Source organism: Ctenopharyngodon idella, chromosome 4 (assembly GCF_019924925.1).
Source record: "Ctenopharyngodon idella isolate HZGC_01 chromosome 4, HZGC01, whole genome shotgun sequence".
Lineage (NCBI taxonomy): Eukaryota > Metazoa > Chordata > Actinopteri > Cypriniformes > Xenocyprididae > Ctenopharyngodon > Ctenopharyngodon idella.
In genome coordinates, this window is record NC_067223.1 from 21,716,833 (window position 1) to 21,740,081 (window position 23,249).

At 39.5% G+C, this 23,249-nt stretch overlaps 1 protein-coding gene across 1 annotated transcript in view; it reads left to right on the plus strand.

The window, feature by feature from the left end:
* The first annotated feature begins 9,312 nt into the window (after positions 1-9,312).
* LOC127511451 (uncharacterized) overlaps positions 9,313-23,249 on the plus strand; it is a 34,464-nt gene continuing 20,527 nt past the window's right edge. The window contains exons 1-7 of the mRNA XM_051892263.1: positions 9,313-9,917; positions 13,267-13,362; positions 13,449-13,682; positions 14,422-14,581; positions 14,733-14,780; positions 18,046-18,565; positions 20,542-20,584. Coding sequence (XP_051748223.1) covers positions 9,339-9,917; positions 13,267-13,362; positions 13,449-13,682; positions 14,422-14,581; positions 14,733-14,780; positions 18,046-18,565; positions 20,542-20,584 — 1,680 coding nt within the window. The 5' untranslated portion in view covers positions 9,313-9,338. The remainder of the gene's footprint in view (positions 9,918-13,266; positions 13,363-13,448; positions 13,683-14,421; positions 14,582-14,732; positions 14,781-18,045; positions 18,566-20,541; positions 20,585-23,249) is intronic.

A 23,249-nucleotide genomic window follows, 5' to 3' on the forward strand; every position in this document is an offset into this window, starting at 1 on the left:
GTTTCCTCACTGCGTTGCAGCCACTCTGTCACGGATGGTAGATTGGTGGGTTCGCCGGACCAAGGGAAAAGTGGTGGCTGGTAGCCAAGTACACATTTAAAGGGAGTCACGCCGGTGGCAGCTTTCTGGAGAGAGTTTTGTGCGTATTCCGCCCACATCAGGTAACGACTCCAGTCATTTTGATTTTGTTGGCAGTAAGTGCGTAGGAATCTGGTGAGCTCTTGGTTCATGCGTTCTGTTTGGCCATTGGATTCGGGGTGATATCCTGATGTGAGACTGACATTGACATTCAGGTGTTTGAAGAAGGCTGCCCATACCCGGGACGTGAACTGTGGCCCTCTGTCCGATACAATGTCCTCTGGCAAGCCGTAGAAACGGAATACATAGTTGCAGAGGGTCTCTGCTGTTTCAAAAGCAGATGGTAGTTTGGGTAGTGGAATGAGTCGACAGGCTTTGGAGAATCGGTCCACAACCGTAAGAATGGTGGTGTGGCCACGGGACACAGGGAGGTCGGTGACGAAGTCAATTGCTATGTGGGACCAGGGACGTTAAGGAATGGGCAGTGGCTGTAACAACCCGGAGGGTACTTGACGGGATGGTTTTTTGAGGTTTGACAGGCTGTGCAGTTTTTTACGAATTGAGTGGTCTCCGCAAGCATGGTCTCCCACCAGAACCGGTTCTGTAACAGATGGAATGTGGCAGTAATACCCGGGTGACCAGAACTGGGAAGAACATGCACTTGATGTAGTAACTTGTTGCGGAGGGCTTCTGGTACGAACGTGCGATCTGGTGGGCATTCCGGGGGTGGTACCGTCTGTGCGTTGAGTTCGGTGATTTCTGTCATGATGTCCCATTGTACGGGAGCGACCAGAAGTTTGTCGGGGATGATGTTTTCCTCTCTACCTCTCTACCTCCTCCACTTGGCGAGACAGCGCGTCGGCTTTGAGGTTCCTTGAGCCTGGTCGATATGTCACGGTAAACTGAAATCTGGTGAAGAACATGGCCCACCTGGCTTGTCTGGGGTTTAAGCGTTTGGCTGAACGGAGATATTCAAGGTTCTTGTGGTCCGTGAGTATGGTGAATGGGTGCTGTGCTCCCTCCAGCCAGTGCCGCCACTCCTCCAACGCTGCCTTCATGGCTAGTAGCTCCCGGTTGCCTACATCGTAGTTTCGTTCTGCTGCTGATAACTTCCTCGAGTAGAATGCACACGGAAACATTTTGGCTGGATTTCCTTGACGTTGTGAGAGTACGGCCCCGATGCCTGTGCTGGATGCGTCAACCTCTACGATGAAGGGGAGCTCTGGATCTGGGTGACGGAGAATGGGAGCAGTGGTGAAACGTTCCTTTAATTCCTGGAAAGCCTGTATCGCCTCATTGGACCAGGTGAGACGGGTGGATTGTCGTTTGGTCATGGAGGTTAGAGGTGCTGCAATGCCACTGAAGTTCCTTATAAACCGCCTGTAGAAATTAGCGAACCCCAGGAATCGTTGCAGTTCTTTCAGTGTTCGTGGTCGTGGCCATTCTAGAACTGCTCTCACCTTGCTGTCGTCCATAGCCACTCCCTCGTGACTGATGACATACCCCAAGAATGACGTGGATGTGCGGTGAAATTCACATTTCTCGGCCTTGGCGTAGAGTTGGTGTTGAATGAGGCGTTGTAGAACAGCCCGGACGTGTTGGATGTGTTCCTCAAACGTGCTGGAATAGATGAGGATGTCATCTATGTAAACTACGACCCAGCGGTTGAGCATGTCCCGGAAGACATCGTTGATGAAAGACTGGAACACGGAGGGACTGTTGGCCAGCCCGAACGGCATCACAAGGGTCTCGTAGTGGCCAGTGGCGGTGGAAAAGGCAGTTTTCCATTCGTCCCCCTCTCTGATGCGTATCAGATTATAGGCACAGCGAAGATCCAGCTTGGTAAAGTATTTAGCCTGCCGTAACTGCTCTAGAGCTGCTGGAACCAGGGGCAAAGGGTAACGAAATTTGACGGTGATATCATTAAGTCCGCGGTAGTCAATGCAGGGTCTGAGACTACCGTCCTTCTTCTTGACAAAGAAGAAGCCTGATGCTGCTGGTGACGTTGAGGGCCGGATGAAACCTTTGGCTAGCTCCTCTTCAATGAATTTTTTCATAGCAGCAGATTCAGGTTGGGATAAAGGGAAAATTCTGCCCTTGGGGGGCGTGGTACCTGGTAGTAAGTCGATGGCACAGTCACTGGATCGATGTGGGGGTAACTCGGTGGCTTTGCTTTTGCTGAAAGCGATTGCCAGGTCAGCATACTCGACGGGAATGTGGGACTCGTCGGAATTAACTGTGTGGATTGATACAGCTTGAACTGGTAATGGGGTGACTTGTTTCAGACAAAGTTCATGACAGGATGAATCCCACTGAATAATCTGTCCCTCCTTCCAGGAAATATGTGGGTTGTGGGTCCGGAGCCACGGGAGACCAAGGATGACTGGATTGTTGGGTGAGTGGATGACGTAAAATCTGATGGGTTCATGGTGTAATACTCCTACTTGAAGGTCAACCTCAGCAGTAATGTGTGCGACCTTCCCCTCTCCGATGGGCCGACCATCTAGCGCCTCCACTGTCAATTGAGAATCACAAGCCGTTAGAGTGATGTTGTGTTCCTGAATGAAAGTATTTGACATGAAGTTGCCTGCAGCCCCAGAGTCTAGGAGCGCCTGAGTGGGTATGCACTGGTTGTTGACAGTCACATGTACTGGTATTTTGAAACTGTTAGCTGAATAGTTGGTGGATTGCTGGGAACTCACCGCTTTCGGGTTAGAGGGACTTGGCCGGATGGGACAATTGATTTTGATGTGGCCGGCTTGGCCGCAGTACAGACACAGGTGGAGTTGTCTTCTTCTTTCTCTTTCTTCTGGGTGTAGCGGTGTATAGCCGAGCTGCATGGGTTCTGGAGTGGGGTTGGTTAAAGTTTGGGAAGTGGCCCCACGGAGCGGACGTCGAGAGCGAAGTAAATTATCAATTTGGATGGCCAGCTCTATGAATTCGCTAAGCGTTCTTCCCTCGTCACGGCAGGCTAGCTCGGCTTGAAGTTCTAGGGACAGACCTTTGCGAAACAGCAACTTCAACGTGTCGTCGACCCAATTTGTTTGAGCTGCTAGAGTTCGGAATGTGAGAGCATACTCAGCAGCGGTGGTTTTGCCCTGGCACAGCGACAGCAGTTGATCTCCAGCGCTCTTACCTCCCGCGGGATGTTCGAAAACCTCTTTGAACTTTCGAAGAAATGCGGAGAATGTGCTAAACGCGGAGCCGTCCTCTCCCCACACAGCCGTGGCCCAATCCAGTGCTTTACCAGACAACAGCGAGCAAACGAAGGATATCCGACTGGAATCGGAGGGATACAGAGCCGGCTGTTGGTTAACAAAGAGTGAGCATTGAAGCAGAAATCCCTTACATTTAGCTGGATTGCCATCAAACTTCTCTGGGAAGGCGAGTCGTGGATTCACCGCAGGAGCGGGAGTGAAGGCCTGGTTGTCGGGAGCCGCGGGCGGCGAGGCGGGAACCTCGGGAGGCCTGACCCGAAGGCCCTGTAGAGTCTTTACCAGCTCCTCGGTAAGGGAAGTTAATCGATTCAACTGATGTTGATGAACTGCGAGCTGGTTGGCCTGGGCGGATAGCTCAGTAGAGAGCTGCAGGATAGCTGCTGGATCGCTAGTCGGCGAAGTCTTCTGTAATGATGGGTCGACAGCATGGGGATCCATTTGCAGCTTTTATTAGGAATAGTGTATACCCAGGTAAGGGCAGAGGCAGAGACGTAAACGGGGACAGGCAATGGTCGAGGCAGGCGGCAGACAAACGGTATCAGAAAGCAGGCAGAGATCAGGGCAGGCGGCAAACAAACACAGTCCAGTAAACAGGCAAGGATCAAGGCAGGCAGCAGAGAATCACAAGAGATAAACAGTCCAATCGGCAACAGTATAACAATCCACAGAAAACGCTTAGAAATGATCACCGGGGCAAATCAAGACTTCGCAGTGTGTGTGTGTGTGCGTGCTGCTTAAATAGTGTGAGTGTGATGTGGTGCAGGTGTGTGTGCAATCAGTCCCAGGAATGAGGGCCTATGGGAAATGTAGTCCGAATGATGGTATCAGTATTCCGGTGAAGGCTCCCTCCGGTGGTGCGGGGAAGGAAGTGCGGGAGCCTCACTTGTGACAGATTCATTAAAATGTATCATTCAATAAAAGTCATTTGTTGTAAAAAATTTATGAATGTCACTATTAATAAATGTGGAATATATAAACCCAAATCATCTGCTCATACTGTAAACTTGTGATCAGTGAAATTATGAGCACAATTATTATAATCTAATCCAGTTTACTTGAAATAAACCTCCTCCTGAACAGGATTTACAGATCTGATGCTCTGACAACTCTGAGAAAAGATAAAAACAACAAGTATTGAGTCAAATCATCATCAGTTCAATCCAGAGAACTGGAAAAATGTATTAACTCTGAAATCAGTCCAAATAAATAACATCATTACTATAAACGTCCAGAAGGGTCATTCCACGAAATCGGTGCCTTTTCAACTTTGAAAAATTAAAAAATAAAATAAGTTTAATTTAAAGACAACTTAAAATGACAAGAAATTGTATTGTGCCATCTCAGGCTATACAATTTTGTCATCCCTGTTACAGACATAATCATCACTATATACTACAGTTTTAATTAGAACTATTTAATAGTTTTCACATGTGAGCAGTATTTTTGTCCCTTTTTTTCACTGGGGTTGTTTCAAATTTGGTATTTTTTTAAACAAATCTTATATTTGTCATTCAGATGACCAAAAACATCCTAATTTTGAAGGCTGATCACCTGTCAAATAAGAAAAATATATATATTTACAAGAGAGATATTAAAAGAAGGGCTTTGTCCAAAACAAAATAGAGTGATTGTTACAATTGAAAAACTTGGAAGGCCATTTCAAATATTATTTTTTACATTATTTATGAAATTAATGACAGTAACAGGATTGACATAATGGTAACAGGACTGACCAGAATAACAGGGATGACGGGACACACATTCTTCAGCATACACACTACATATTTGCTTACATAATACTGTAAAGTTTCTAACTTTTTAATTTATATTATATAGTTTTGCATTCACTTTGCATAGCTGTATGAGTGAAACATTCAATTTCTAAGAGATCAAGAGCCTCATTTATAAAATGTTGCGCAGAAACCATCCTAAATTAGATTTTGCGATCATTTCTCAGATGTGCGTACGTGAGATTCATAAAATGAATACACACAGAAAACAAGTGTACACCTCTCTTTCAGATGTGAAATATATAAATCGCAAATAATCTTGAACTTGTGCGCAGCTGAATGGTTTCAGTTCTCCGCGTTGTAAACAACACCTAATTAATGTCATTTACATATAAAAGAGTTATCGTCCAAATCCTTTAACTTAGAATGGCGAGCTGCAAGAATAGCTTAGATTTCCAAAAAACCTGCAGTAATCTGACAAGGAAAAGTGTGTACTGTACATCTGTACATCCCTGATGTGGCGCTAAGCACTTTTCCACGTTTTTATGAGCGTTGGCATGGATTTAAGCGTACGCACACTCTAAGATCAAATCTGTGCTTATGCACGCTTTATAAATGTTTTAAAGGTACTGTAATTAGACCCATGCATCCATATGTTTTGTCTGTGTCAGTGTGTCCCCTCACAGAACTTAAAATATACACTGCCTGGCCAAAAAAAAAAGGTTGTTGTTTGGATTTTAATAGGTAAATACTTAAGAAACTATGAATGGATCATTATTACAGTGATTATTATGTTTCTAGCATGTTATATGTTTGGCAACGGTTCTTTTAACCATAACGGAGTGTGTTGCTTTTTATTTCTTAAACAACCATGTAGGAAGATGTATCATGGCCATATTCCAGGATGACAATGCCAATATTCATCAGGGTTAAAACAGTGAAAAATGGTTCACAGAGCACAAAGAATCATTTTCACACATGAATGGCCACTGACTTTAACATCAATGTAAGTCTTTGGGATGTGCTGGAGGAGACTTTACAGAGTGCTCACCTCTTGCATTGTCAATACAAGATCTTGACCAAAAATGTATGCACCTCCTGAAGGAAATGACATCAGAACATTTATTTCCATCAAGAGGTTAGTCTTACATTGAGGTTAAAGTCAGGACTCAGAAGTGCCCGTTCATGTGTGAAAATGATTCTTTGTGTTCTCTGAACCATTCTTTAACCCTGATGAATATTGGCATTGTCATCCTGGAATATGGCCATGATACATATTCCAACATGGTCGTTTAAGAAATGAAAAGCTACACACTCCATCTGTTAGGGTTAAAATAGATTATATATTATGTTTATATAATATATTTAAATAGTTAATACTTGAATTAAGAGATTTGTGTACCAACAATATTAATACTAAAAATACTAACTAAAAATGTAACTGATGCACATATGCCACCCACACTGAATAATATAGACGTCAATAATACACCTGGGATGACCTTTTAAAATGTTTGCATTTTACACATATAAATGTTAAAATCAGTGTGGCTAAGTTTGACACCTAATCTGTCATCCCTGTTACCCACATGTCAAAACCTGTTACTCTGAAAAGTAACAGGGTTGATGGTAACAGGTAATTTACTATTTGCTAGCTAACAGACCAGATCACAAAAGCACATTCTGTACACTTTAAAGGGATATTACTTGTAGATAATGATTATGTTACATTAAATAATAAGTGTTTAAATTTATACTTCAAAAATGATCTCCAGTGTATGATTTTTGAGCAATTCTGCAACATGGCTATCAGTTCCTCAATACGTTCCTCTTATAAAATAATTCTTGTCTAGAGTTGATCTCACCAAATGACTTGTACAATCTCTCTGAGTCCATCCATTACAGCACGTGGAAAAGAGTCCTCCTGGCTTAAAAGTACACATAAAAAAACTAGCTCCTGGGAACAGGCAAACTCCCCAAAAAAATCTAAATCAACTGGTGGTTGATTGAGCAGATGAGACAGTCGTGCATGGAGCCTATGCAATATAGCGTTCATCAAGAGTTCCTTACAAGAGATGCATTATAACAATTAGCAACATACACATTACAAGTTTTAATTGTCAAAGATTTGGTATCAAATGTTTTAATTATATCGTTTAGCATCAGCTCAATGGTCTAAGCAGATTATATGATACAGAATTTCAATAAAATGCCAAACCAATCCAATAATAAGCTTTATGGTATACAACTTGTAAAGGTTTTAATATATTTTTGTGCATTTAAAAGCACCATTCTGGTGGCGAGGACGATGCTGAGCCAAATCAGAGTCAGGATGTCTTTGGCGCTTGGCTCATTTATTGAACCAATCAGATAACAGTAAATGTAGTGTCAATGGTATCCTTATTTGGTTGGCTACGAGAAGGTAATCCCGCCTTCCCTCTATCGCTTGCAAAACTCCAATTAGTGAGCGTCATGGAATGCTCTGAGACTCCAATTGCAGTTTTATTGGGAAATCCAAAATCAACATCATATGCCAAGCAAAGGGTCAAAATACTTGCAAAATCCACCAAAAACCAGAAACAAGAATCCAGGGAGAGTGCTCAGATGTGCAGAGTGACAACTACAAAAACTCAATGACAAATGACAGATATGGCATGGTTTAAATCAGGGGTGGGGAACGTTGATCCTGGAGGGCCATTTTCCTGCAGAGTTTAGCTCCAACCCTGAAAAAAACACTCACCTGCCTGTAACTTTAGTAATCCTGAAGGACCCTGGTGTGTTTAATTAGGGTTGGAGCTAAACTCTGCAGGACAGTCGCCCTCCAGGATCAACGTTCTCCACCTCTGGTTTAAATAGACAGAAGCTAACAATGAAATGAGTTACTGATGCTGCGTTCACGCCTCCTCGTATTTACCAGAATCTTGAGATGACAACACGTGACGTTATATTCGGAGCTGTTTACGTCCTTGGACTGGGAATTATGCGTTTCCATGGCACCACTATCAACACCTATGAATCTACAGCGGTCAGGTGGTACATCTGGGAGCTTTCAGAAAACTCCCAGCTTACAAGCTGTAATTACAAGCTCTACGAGGACGTGAATGCTTTTTACAAGCTAGAATCTCATAACTACAGGAATTACGAGGCCGCGTGAACGCACCTTCAATGTAATAATGATGAGTATAGACAAAGGATTATGGGAAAAAAAATGTAACAAAAGTGTAAGTGTGGAAAAATGTATGTCAGAACAATACAAATGATATATTTTTTGTTAGCATGAAGTTTTATTTGGTGTTATCATACTTGCATTATGGCAAGTTGTCAACAACAACCAGAAAGAATCTTTTTTTACCTAGTTCATCACTTAAAAATATATGTCAAGTATATTGCTTTCACTGTGAATTTTCTGATGTATCAGAGATAATCCGAGATAACACCAAACTTTGATGAAATGTATGTATGAAATCATGTCCATCCATCTCAAGAAATGACTCACAACAACAACAATCCCTATTTATCAGTTAAAAGACTAAATATTTCATGATACTCAAAGTGAAAACATTCATGAGGTATTAATGCATAAAATACAAGTTATGATAGTAATTTCTTCCCAATTGTAACATATCTGAGTAAAACGGCTTCTGGATCAAGAACAAATGTAGGACGGGCTTGATTTTGTCTATGAGGAATTGATTAGATGGTTGTGGTTTGCTATTGGTAGATCTCTTGTGAGTGACAGGTTGCCCCGCCCTCATGCCAGAAAACACATCATCAGAGAGGAGATGTTGCTGCAAGAAGGAGAGGAAGTTATTTTGATTCAAGATTACACGCACATATATATTTAACAAAATTATGTGCATAAATAAATCATTTATAATAAATACTGTGATAATCAATAATAATAACAAAAAAAACAAACAAACAAAAAAAAAGATTTGGCAAATTTGATTTCATGAAGACTTTAAGGAACAGTAATTATGGACAGTTTTCAGTCCTGCAGTACCAGTGTAGTATTTAGGATACAGAATTATTGAACTTTGAAGGATGTTATCTTGCTTCTCTCTAACTTATGGTGTGTTTCTAAGACTGAATAAACACAGTGTGTGTGGGAACACCCATGAAAACTAGAAACTTAGCAGCAATGAGGCTCTTCAGGACCAGGAATAAGGAAGCTGCTTTACAGGCACACCTGTTTTACACACGTCACTCAAACACAAAACCAGGATACAGGAATCACCTGAGTTCAGAGTTCAGAGTTACCTAAGTGTAGTTGAGCTGTTGTGTGTTTGTGTCTCTGTATTCATGCTGTAAAATGGCAGAAGCCAGAATTTCAGTGGATCAGAATGAGTTCATGTGTTCAGTGTGTCTGGATCTCCTGAAGGATCCAGTGACCATTCCCTGTGGACACAGTTACTGTAAGATCTGTATTACAGGCTTCTGGGATCAGGAGGATCAGAGAAGAGTCTACAGCTGCCCTCAGTGCAGACAGACCTTCAGTCCAAGACCTGCTTTAGGTAAAAACACCATTCTGGCTGAAATGGTGGAGAAACTGAAGAAGATTAAACTTCCTGCTGACTGTTACGCTGGAGCTGGAGATGTGCAGTGTGACGTCTGTACTGGAAGAAAACACAAAGCCGTCAAGTCCTGTCTGGTGTGTCTGGAGTCTTACTGTCAGAATCACCTTGAACAACATGAGAGTTGGTTTAAAGGAAAGAGACACAATCTGACTGAAGCCACTGGACGACTGCAGGAGATGATCTGCCCGAAACACAACAAGATCCTTGAGGTTTTCTGCCACACTGATCAGAAGTGTATATGTCTGCTGTGTACGATGGATGAACATAAAAACCACGACACTGTATCAGCTGCAGCACAGAGGACAGAGAAACAGGTATGAACTTAAAGAGGTCCCATTGTGATCATTTACAGGTTCATCATTTTGTTCATGGGGTCTACTAGAATACATTGACATCATTAAATGTCTGTTTTCACCCTCTCTGTCTGAACACTGTTTTAGTTTCAGTTTCTTTAAAACATGCCTTCCAAAAATCAGAGTCTGCTCTAATTGGTTAGCCGACCTCAGTCTGTTGTGATTGGTCTACTGATTAGAATGTGCATCAGAATTGCAATGCCCTTTACCATAACTGGCGATGGGGAGGTGGAGGGATGCTGGAAGAATTGTCACTGGGACGGCACAATGACTGCTGCTGGTATACGTTCATAATGATGATTGACAGGACTGAAATATTGGGCTACTTAATAGGACCCCTTTAAACCAGTAGTTCACATCATTTCATCATTTACTCATGTTATTCCAAACTGGAGTGACTTTCTTATTTCTGAGGAACACAAAAGAAGGTATTTTAAGGAATGTCTCATTTGTCCATTTATTGATAGTCAGTAGGGTCCAAAAGTTTCAATCTTCAAGAAGTACATTAAGATAGCATAAAAAAATCCATACTACCCACTAAGGTGGGTAATCTAATGCTGTGTCCTAATTCGCCTACTTATACTATGCCCTAAAATTACTGTTTTTGTTAAGAAAAAGCAGGCTACATACTTTTGACTGTGTAGCAGAAGAGTAGGCAAGTTTTAGGACATGCTACTTTATCATAATTACATCTTTAATGGACAGCTCTGTTGCTTAGTTACATGCATCCTGTCACCCAGGGTTGGGCAAAAATACATCAAAATGTATTTTAAAATAAAATACCAAATACCTTAATTTTAAGTGTATCAAAATAAACTACAAAATACAGCAGTCACACCATGTATCAAAATAAACTACTGTATTTTTGTATTTTAAAAATACTAAAAAATACTTTTACACGGGCCGTGTCCGTGCGTCGCCTATCAGTGACATCATACCCGCGTTACCCTCGGTTTCTGGTTTTATTTTGTAGAAACCATGGAAATGCCAAAGATGCATTATATTCCTCATCTGTCTAATAAAACATATTACATGTATTATTAGACAGATGAGGAACTGTTTGCATTCATTCATTGACAGAAAACGAATCATGTTATATAGCTTCTTGTTTAAATCTTGTTAGCCGATCTTCTATCGCCCTACAATCCTTCACGCTCTTTAAGATCACAAAACTCTGGACTTCTGGTTGTACCTAGGATATCTAAGTCCACTAAAGGAGGGAGAGCGTTTACACATTTCACTCCTAAACTCTGGAATAGCCTTCCTGATAATGTTTGGGGCTCAGACTCAATCTCCCAGTTTAAATCTAGATTAAAGACACATCTCTTTAGCCAAGCATTGACATAATGCATCTCATATCAGATCAATTACACATGACTATCTACGCTTAATGTTATGAACAGCAGCTACACTAATTATTCTCCATTTGCTTTTCTGTTTTATCTTGGGATGCCAATCCTGAGGTCACGAGAGTACATCAGCTTCAATTTAGATCCAGCTTCTTATGAAGACTTCAGATGACCAACACTTGTGAAGAGACGGCACCAACCCTTGCAAGGATTTCAGATGACGCAAACTCTTTATCAACAGAGTTATATACACTATATTGCCAAAAGTTTTGGGACGCCTGCCTTTACGTGCACATGAACTTTAATGACATCCCATTCTTAATCCGTAGGGTTTAATATGGAGTTGGCCCACCCTTTGCAGCTATAACAGCCTCAACTCTTCTGGGAAGGCTTTCCACAAGGTTTAGGAGTGTGTTTATGGGAATTTTTGACCATTCTTCTAGAAGCGCATTTGTGAGGTCAGGCAGTGATGTTGGCGAGAAGGCCTGGCTCGCAGTCTCCGCTCTAATTCATCCCAAATGTGTTCTATCGGGTTGAGGTCAGGCCAGTCAAGTTCCTCTACACTGAACTCGCTCATCCATGTTTTTATGGACCTTGCTTTGTGCACTGGTGCACAGTCATGTTGGAACAGGAAGGGGCAATTCCCAAACTGTTCCCACAAAGTTGGGAGCATGAAATGTCTTGGTATGCTGAAGCATTAAGAGTTCCTTTCACTGAAACTAAGGGGCCAAGCCCAACCCCTGAAAAACAACCCCACACCATAATCCCCCCTCCACCAAACTTTACACTTGGCACAATGCAGTCAGGCAAGTACCATTCTCCTGGCAACCGCCAAACCCAGACTCGTCCATCGGATTGCCAGACAGAGAAGTGTGATTCGTCTCCACTGCTCTAGAGTCCAGTGGCAGCGTGCTTTACACCACTGCATCCGACGCTTTGCATTGCACTTGGTGATGTCAGGCTTGGATGCAGCTGCTTGGCCATGGAAACCCATTCCATGAAGCTCTCTATGCACTGTTCTTGAGCTAATCTGAAGGCCACACGAAGTTTGGAGGTCTGTAGCTATTGACTCTGCAGAAAGTTGGCGACCTCTGCGCACTGCGTGCCTCAGCTCTGATTTTACGTGGCCTACCACTTCGTGGCTGAGTTGCTGTTGTTCCCAATTGAGTCCACTTTGTTATGATACCACTAACAGTTGACCGTGGGATATTTAGTAATGAGGAAATTTCACGAATGGACTTATTGCACAGGTGGCAACCTATCACGGTACCATGCTTGAATTCACTGAGCTCGTGAGAGCGACCCATTCTTTCACAAATGTTTGTAGAAGCAGTCTGCATGCCTAGGTGCTTGATTTATACACCTGTGGCCATGAAAGTGATTGAAACACTTGAATTCAATGATTTGGAGGGGTGTCCCAATACTTTTGGCAATACAGTGTATGTACATTACTGAAATTACATAATTTGGACACAGTCAACTCTGATAATAGATCACTTTAAATTGTAATGTTGACATGCATTCTCTGTAAAGATGTTTTGAAACAATATGTATTGTGAAAAGCACTATACACAAATAAATGTGAATTGAATTGAATTGAATCATCTGATATGCATAAGCCAGTGAGGTTTGCTGTTATTGATGTGTCACCATATTTGATTTGGGCTCTAGAAACAGAGACATTCTGTGGAATATCTTCTTTTGTGTTCTGCAAGAGAAAACCATACAAGTTTGAAAAGACATGAGGATGAGTAAACAATGAAAGAATCCACATTTCTGGGTGAACTATCCCTATAAAACTAGGCTTTGATGAAATAATCCTGGCACTTATGATTGAACCTATAACCTTATCATGCAAGATCTTTAACCCCTCAATCTCACCATTTCACTGATACTCGATTCATATCTGTTTACTTAATGATTTATGTGATGTTTCTCCTGATACTATTTTTTTCCTTTAGCACCAGCTGAAGGAGACGCAGAGGTCGTTCCAGCAGAGGATCCAGCAGAGAGAGAAAGATCTTCAGCAGCTGAGAGAGGCTGTGGAGTCTCATAAGGTGAGTCTGGAGAAGAAGAGAAGTTTGAGAAGTCTCAGTCAGGACTCACTGAAGCCACTGTGTGATTGTGATGTGTGTCCTAACAGCGCTCTGCACAGACAGCAGTGGAGGACAGTGAGAGGATCTTCACTGAGCTCATCCGCTCCATTGAGAGAAGCCGCTCTGAGTTCACACAGCGGATCAGAGATCAGGAAAAGACTGCAGTGAGTCGAGCTGAAGGACGACTGGAGCGACTGGAGCAGGAGATCAATGATCTGAGGAGGAGAGACGCTGAGCTTGAGCAGCTTTTACACACACAGGATCACATCCATTTCCTGCAGGTAACAGAGATCTAGAAGAACAGGATCATAGTGGACTTGAGCAAGAGACTCACAGAGAAACATTTCATGAGAGCAGAATGAACCGTTGATCTGTGTGTTCGGTTATTATATAATCATTCGTCAGACTCTCATCTGATCTTCTTCTTCTAAAAGAGACACATTAACAAATGCAGTTCAGCTCTGGAAATCTCTTAGGAAACATTTTTTCTGCAAGATATATTAAGCTTCCAGACGACAACAGTTTAAAACTTCACTAATATTTAAATATTTAGTCCTCAAACAGGAAGTAAGGCTGTATTTTACCTCTGCTTTAGCATATTTAAATCACACAAAACCTGACCTTGGGATCGTGTCCTAAAAGTCCCGGTGAATTTCAGAGCCACTAACTGCTCAAAAATTATAAATAAAGGTCAATCTACTCATTGCCTTTAAACAGCTTTTCATGATCAAATCTACTCAACCCTGCCATGTGACTCCATTGATGCACTTGATCTGTTTTTGCCAGATGTTTGATCATCAAGTGTTTTCCTAGAAAGTTCACACATAGTGTAAGTGTCAAACACTAGAACTTACAGCTCTAACATGATATAATGAACATGAGAAGAATGAAGCTGATGCTGTGAAAGTGCTGGATTGAGGAGAGTTACTAAAGATCAACAAGAGCTGCTCAAATCTGACAGTAGTGCAGGTTATTGTCTGAAGTGTGGAGGTGATGAGCTTTGATTTCTGTTTTCTGTAGAGTTTCCAGTCTCTCTCAGCTCCTCCTGAATCTACAGACGTAAATGATGATCCCTTCAGTTCTCTCTCCTCTTTTGATGTTGTGAGAGAATCTGTCCTTCAGCTGATAGAAAACCTGGAGGATTTCTGCAAAGAGGAGCTGAAGAAGATCTCTGACAGAGGTAAAATCCTGGAGATTCATCTGCCCTCAGAAATGATCCTCCATCATTTCATATCATGTAGAAGATCTTATTAGAAATGACTTGGGAACAAATGCAGGGATCATTTTCTCTTGATGATAATCACACTCTTCATGTCTGTTGATTTCCACAGTCACTTTCACCAACATTGTTCCCAGAACCAGGAACGACTTCCTACAATGTAAGTCACTAAGAAAACAAGCAGAAAAAAATCACTGAGTGTGTTCATGTTCCTCCTGTAGAAGGTGAAAGAAAACATGACAGAAGAGTTTTATAGTTGATCATGTAAATTAAAGTTTTTTCAACAGGGGCGTTCAGAGAAGATTGGGGGGGCAAAGCAATATCTTCAATATAGGTGTTCTAGAAAGGCTGGTGCACACTGTGCGATTTTGGCCACGATTTGGTCGTCTGAGACAAATTTTGCAAATCCTAAAAGATTCCTATAATCCTAGCCTAAAATCTGTATTTTTTGATCGCTAGTTTGACATGTTCACCAACAGCCGATTAATGACCGTTGCGATCAAATTTTGCTTCCAACGAAATTCTGGCAGTGTCAGAAGATTTGGCACACAGTCCTGCAGTGTGACTTCTCCTACAACGAACGTCAGATTGTCTTCATTTTTCAAGATAAACCATTATCAAAATTAACAGTAGAGATTTCTTTGTTAGCCACCATTTCAGTTCCATGTGAAATGCAGATCTCTGTCACCGAACGTGTATGGGTTGCTGATGTAAAACTCCGGAAAAGTTTTCATGTGCGCGTACAGTCTGACATAAATGACAGCTGAGATTCCACAGTGTGACATGAGGATCATGTTCGTACAGTCTGACAAGCAACAATCGTAAAGGACTATTATAAATCGCACAGTGTGCACCCAGCTTAAGGCGCGTGTATGCCAAAGATTTATGAGATGAAAACTGTAATTACTTGCAAAAGAAAATGGTCTGCAACATTCTAACAACATTCTACACAATGCAAACATTGCAAATGCACTTGTCCTGTTGTCATTAGCACAGGCTGGAATTTGGCCCGAACCCAGAGTACTCCCCCATCCTAGGTTGGGATAGGAACAGTTAGAAGTGAGGAGATGGAGTGGTGGAGGGATGCTGAAAAACTGTAAATTGCGTAACCCAGTAAAAATAACTGAATGCGCTCCTCCCGTTTTAATTAGGCTAATTATCTCCTCCCGAACTTTGTTAATAAAACATCATTTCTATTCACATGGCTTTTTTGATCCTTGGGAAACTAACAATAATGATAATTAAACTATCCAGTCAAATCCGTGATATGGCATTTAAAGGGATAGTTCACCCAAAAAATGAAAATTCTGTCATTATTTACTCACCTTCAGGTTAGTGTCTCAGGTTAAATGTCTTCGTTCTGCTGAACACAAAAGAAGATATTTGGAAGAATGCCAGTAACCAAACAGATCTCATCCCCCATTACTACCATAGTATTTATTTTTCCTACTATGGTAGTCAATGGGAGATGAAATCTGTTTGGTTACTGGCATTCCAAATATGTTCCTTTGTGTTCAGCAGAACGAAGACATTTAACCTGAGACACTAACCTGAAGGTGAGTAAATGATGACAGAATTTTCATTTTTTGGGTGAACTATCCCTTTAATTACATACTTTTTAAATGATATATAGGTGAATAACAATAAAAATAATAATATACACCACAAAATATATATTATAAATAAAAATATATAATATACACCACAGATCAAAAGTTCGGGGTCGGTAAGGTTTTTTAATGTTTTTGAAAGAATTCTCTTCTGCTCACCATGACTGCATTTATTTGATCCAAAAATACAATAAAAACAGTAATATTGTGATTTGTGAAATGTGTGTATATTCGATTCTGAATGAGTTTGATAGTGTGCTGCACGGCTAACGGGGCTAAAGCTGCACACTGTTGGAGAAACTTAATAAAAATGAAGATGCATTTATGAATTATACAGACTGCAAGCGTTTTCGGGTTAAAAATGAAAATAACGACATGGCTCTGGTCTCCGTAAATACAGTAAGAAACAATGATAACTTTAACCACATTTAACAGTACATTAACAACATGCTAACGAAACATTTAGAAAGACAATTTACAAATATCACAAAATATATCATGATATCATGGATCATGAATGGTTATGATCGATCCATCTGCCATTTTCGCTATTGTCCTTGCTTGCTTCACAATACCTGCAGAACTTCTGATAATTCGGCTGTGCAGCTCCAGATGTTAATATTGGCTTGCCTAGAACATGGGCTGGTATATGCACATTTTGGGGGCGTAAATAATAATGATCCCGACTGTTATGTAACAGTCGGTGTTATGTTGGGATTCGCCCTTTTTTCTGTGGTCTTTTGCACGCACAAGATTTACATAAGAAGGAGGAAACAATGGTGTTTGACACTCACGGTATGTCATTTCCATGTACAGAACTCTAATTATTCAACTATGCCAAGGTAAATACAATTTTCTGTTCTATGGCACCTTTAAATCCAAAAAAGAAAGATTTGAAATGGAATGAATTTGTGACTTTAACAAAGATATAAATCAGGACAACAGTAAACTGGGGATTCAATATATTCATCAAAAACAGCATATCTTCTAAAGCTAATGAATAAATATGATTATTTTTCACAATTAAATACATTCATCAAAAATTTAGAGGTAAAATTTCACTATGGATTTATCCTAAATAGGATTTTGTATCAAGTCTCTTTAATCTTTGGGGCAACAGATAGAAATTGAAAGAAAGCTCAAGATCGCCAAAGGCTACACTGAAAATCACCAACAACAGACCTACAATGCTTAAAAACAAAAAAATAAATTTATTACACTAACGGTATGGTTGAATCAATTTAAAGGGTTAGTTCACCCAAAAATGATAATGTAATTTATTACTCACCCTCATGTCGTTCCAAACCCATAAGACCTTCGTTCATCTGCAGAATACAAATTAAGATATTTTTGATGAAATCCGATGGCTCAGTGAGGCCTGCATAGACAGAAGCCATTGGATTTCATCAAAAATATCTTAATTTGTGTTCTGAAGATGAACGAAGGTCTTACGGGTGTGGAACGAAATGAGAGTGAGTAATAAATTACATTATTTTCATTTTTGAGTGAACTAACCCTTTAATTAATCCTTGCTGAATTAAAGTATCAGTTTCTTTTAAAAAAAATTTGAATGGTGTAAATATAATAATAGGCCTAATTATAAGCAACACAGAACAATATCTAACGTTAATATTCGGGGAAGACTGATTAGACTGGCCCAAAAAAGCTTGAGAGCCACTGATGTAAATGATGATTTTCACAGGATATCTGGTAAACTAAACTGAGACACTGATGATGTATTGAACATGAAGAGTTCAGAAACATTAAAAGATCAGATTCATAATTCCTGATTCTGATGTGTTTTATCTCCATCAGATTCCCATCAGCTCAATCTGGATCTGAACACAGTGAATAAACGTCTCTGTCTGTCTGAGAGGAACAGAGTGATTATTGACACTGTTACAGAGCAGTCGTATCCTGATCATCCAGACAGATTTGATATGCGTCCTCAGGTGTTGTGTAGAGAGAGTGTGTGTGGACGCTGTTACTGGGAGATTGAGTGGAGTGGTGAATATGGTGTGCAAATATCAGTGTCATATAAGAGCATCAGCAGGAAGGGACATGGTTATGAGTGTTTGTTTGGAGGTAATGATCAGTCCTGGAGTTTGTTCCTCTCTCACTCCAGATACTTATTTGGACACAATAACATAGTTACTGAACTCCCTGTAAAGCCCATCATCAGTAGAATAGGAGTGTATGTGGATCACAGTGCAGGAACTCTGTCCTTCTACAGCATCTCTGGAGACACAATGAGCCTCATCCACACAGCCCAGACCACATTTACTCAACTGCTCTATCCTGGGTTTTGGGTTGGTTATAAATCATCAGTGAAACTGTGTTGATGAATTAGAATAGACTGTAGAGAGATTCAGTAATGTTGAGATGTTATAGATGATATAGAGTCTCTTATTTTCTCATTACATTAATACTACAGCTGAACTTCTGTCACTGAAATAACATGTCAGAATAAATGTGTGTAGCAAATGGCTCAATGGACTACTTGCACAACTACTTCTGCATTCTAATTATTACGGCTTGAGTGTTTCCAGTCAGCATTCAGCGCACTAATATACAGAGAGTTTCTCACCGTTAGCATCGCACGATAGCTGCTTTTTGACTAAACGAGCAGAAGAGCATACAAGACATGCACAAACAAACCAAGCTGACGATTAAACAGCAGTATAACTTACCTTTCATATAATAGTTATAATAAATCAAATACTTATGAAGGTGAACCATGGTTTTACTATAGTAAGAGTGTAGAAACTATGGTTATTTTTCGTACGAGCAGTATTGCTTGCATTGGTGCTCTTTTATTCCAGTGTTTGAAATAGTTGAATGAATGTGATAACTGCCTTAAAGAAATTTAACAATGCTTAATTAATCTTAAAGAATAGAGCAATGACAGCGCTCTCAATATTAGGATTTTTGGCATAAATGTGTGAATTACATACAAATGATTGTCAGTAAAAAAAAGGCACAGAACAGTGACTAAAATATTATGTTTAATCTGATCTTATTTATCGCGTCTCACACTGCAGCGTCGCGATCACTAGTAGAGCGCTGACACCCTGTGATGAAAGAATCTCAGTTTATGTTGGATTAAAACTTAAAGTTCCATTGAGTTTGGAAAGGTCTGTACATGGTAATCATCAGATTTTCTCTTCTCCTGTTTCTGAATATGTCTGGAATTTAAAATCATCCCGAGGACTCTCATATTAAGAGGGGTTTAGTTAGCTATGTAATAACGGCGCATTGAAAATATATAGAACTGGAAACAACTGAGCCGTAATATTTCAAACCGGATGTGCTTCATGAGGCTCAGTGCAAGTAGTCCATTGTAGATTATGACACCCCGGAACAATGGGGAAAAAACCTAAATAATGGCACACAGGTGTGATCCACTTCGAAACAGCAGAAGGCATGAGTTTCTGTATAAAATTAAAATAGTTGGCCAACAATCATTTAAAACCATAAGGCAGTCAGTGTTGCCAGATTGGCCGGGTCACATAAATCTTTTTTATTACTATTAAAATTACCTTCAGTTGAAATGATCACACACAGGATTCATGAAAATGTGGTATTCAATAAAATAGTAATTTGTTGTAAAATTGAATGTCAATTTAATTAATGTGAAATATATCAACCCAAATCATCCGCTCATACTGTAAACCCTTGATCAGTGAATGTATGAAACAATTATTATAATCTAATCCAGTTTACTTTAAATAAACCTCCTCCTGAACAGGATTGAATTTACAGATCTGATGCTCTGAACAACTCTAAGAAAAGATAAAAACAACAAGAAGGATTCAAATCATTATCATTTAAATCCAGATAACTCAGAAAGGTACGAAAGAAGGAAAACTGCAAATGATTGTGTATTGTTTCAACAGAGGATGTCAAACACTCTCATTAGCTTCTTCTGCATCGAATAGCACATTCATAGACGAGTGACCTATGTGATCTATACGATGACCTTTGACCTCCTGAAAGATGAGAGAATCTCACTCAATTATGACCTTTGTCAGTATTTCTACATGTTAAAAAAACCTACTGTACCTGAAAAACTTATTTTAATTTCTGTCTTTGATCTGTTGTATTGTCTTATTGTATGTAATTTGCTGCTTTGTTCTTATTTTTAATAACAAAAATTGAATAATCAAAATATCTATATTGTGATATATTGTTACTGTTATATGAGTTAAAATGTCTTATAACTTCATTATCGCCCACCCCAAAATGACACATAATACGAACTCTGCTTTATTAACTCTTTCCCCGCCATTGACAAAATTTTCCGTCTTTCAGTCTTTTCACTGAAAGAGTACTGAATGTCCTGATCAAAACACAGGCAAAGAAGCAAAAACAAGCAATATCATTTCTAATCATATGCATATGTAAAACAACGCAATCATCAACATTAAAGGAGTTATGAACTGCATTATTTTATTGTTTCCTGGGGTGCACTTATAATGTTAGCTTGATTTTTACATCAAAAATTGTCATAATTTAGGCAGTTTTCTTCCCTGATTTTAGCCCTCTGATTTGAACGCTCTGTTTTAAGGGGGGTGTCTGCTGTGAAACTTCAGTGTAAACGCCCACTGCTGTGATTGGCTCACATCTTTGCATATGAAAATAGCCAAGTATTACGTTTAACTCTCTTGAAAACCTTTAGCACGTTTTTACTATTACAGTTCTCAAGGTTTACTAATTGTGAAAAGTGGTGATTATAGCATCATATTGAGATCATGGCATGAAAGTTTGTAGTGATGAACATTGTAGCCGATCACATGTTGAGTGCATGAATGCAGTGATCTTGTCATTGTAACTAGATTCCTGCACACTAATGAATGCTTTCATCATAACTAACAGTGCAAACACAATAATGTAAATAAGACATTTGTTGATTCTTATGGGACTTTTGGCGAGAGTCCAAAACTCAGTCACTAATAACCTTGCACTGTTTGTTTGACAGCTGACTGTAAAGGGAGCGTTCTTTGATTGCTTTCTATATGTGATTTTAATCACAGTTTAAACAACAGATTATTTTCATCCTACTAAGAGAAACAATGTGAAGTTGACCATTTAGTCACTAGTTTGATTTACTGACAAACGATTTTGAGACAAAGAACATGTGACTGCACTTGAATCATTACATCTCAGAAATTACTGATCACTGGTGATTTTGGTTAGACATGTACACATAATCCGTACATATCAAACGATCTGTAACACAAAAGCAATAGTAACAGTAAAAACTTTTTTACTCACATAAGTGTGTTGCGCCGTTCCTGTCGGTTCCAATATAGAAGGCACAGCATAATTTTTTTAATTTCAGGCTCTCAGCAAATCCAATGCAACTACTGTGTTTTTCCTCAACCTGGCACTGCACAACATTGCATAAAAATATTTGTTTTATTTAACATATTAAATTATTGGAGGTTTGTGTAGTATTCTGATTTTGCATTTCACTGATTTAATTCATTTTGAGGAGTACTGAATCTTTTTTTGTGCAAGTGAGATTAGTAAATGCTAACATTTATGTTGCCTTCACATATTCTCGGAATTATTGTAAATATGAGTTTCATAGGTAAAAATTGCACATGAATGCCCTCCAATTTCGAAAGTTGAATGCAATGAGCTCATAATCATAGCTTCAGAAGTGGGAATTATCAAATTTCCAATAGCACGTGAAGGCAGCATATGTCTAGAACATAATGCCTCTTCCGATTTCTCTCAACATGGGTACAGGAGAGCTGTCAGTCAATAAATGGGAAAACAAAATAACTTCCGTTACTTATTTGAAAAAGTAACTCAGATATTTTGTTGTAAATTTAAAAGTAATGTGTTACTTTACGTAACTTGTACGTTACTTGTAATGCGTAACCCCCAACACTGATATACCATTTTTCTATAATAGACCATTTGTTGAATGTTTTGCTTTATCAAAAAGTTTTTTTCTGAAATCCATTAGCTGTTTTTTTAAGTACTGTTTTGTATAAAGTTGTCTTTTCAATGTAAGAGCTACCAAAATAAGCCAAATAATACAATATCAGATACAATTTGTTGTCTATATACCATGTGTTATTTATTTTGTTGTTTTTAAAGTACTGTTTTATGCTGTGCTAAAGTAGCCTACTGTTTTAAAGTACTGTTTTATGCAGTTATGCTAGTCAGATACCTTATTAATTGTTTTGATAAAGATAAAAAAAAAAAAAAACTGCTGTGATACAAATGTGTTACAACTAAAAATTAAAATTAAAACCTTGTTGTTTTGATGAATGTGGTTTAATGAATTGTGAGTTTTTATACAGTTACTAATACACTTATAATTCTTCAATAAATGAGAAATCCTCCAAAGTTATGTCAGGCCACTGATTTTATTCACAACGCTCAGCATGGCCCTTACTGAGTTTGGATTTGACACCCCTGCTCTAACCAAAAGCCAGTAAGTATTTTAAGACATCAACAATAACCATACCAATTGCACTTCTTAAAATACATGAACATTATGTCACAACTTATGTCAACTCATTTCCCTAAACAGTATTTTTTAGAAATACAATACCATTCAAATCTGTTTAATTAAATGCTATAACACAAAATATATGACCTTAAGTCACAACAGAAACATTTTTATTTTTTTCCCACATACACATACTCTTAACTTTATCTTTCACATTTATGCTGTCTTTTAATTAACTATTTATGAAATCCACACAGGTGGTTTAACAGATCTTCCACTCCTCCTGCAAGTACTTGGGAATCCTTGAGCAAGCTGATTTGCTTTCTGGACAGACTGATTTGATCTTTGAACAGACTGGTCTCCAGGCTTTGTGCATTTGTTCCCCTGAACACTCTTTTAGTACTCTATTCCAGTGCTCGACTGCACCATTGCATTGAGGATGATACACGCTCGTACATAGACAATTGATACCTCTTTCAGAAAGATTAGATTAGCAGAGGACTGGCCCGTTGTCTTTGACAAGAAATAAAAGATAAACTTCTCGTGCAAA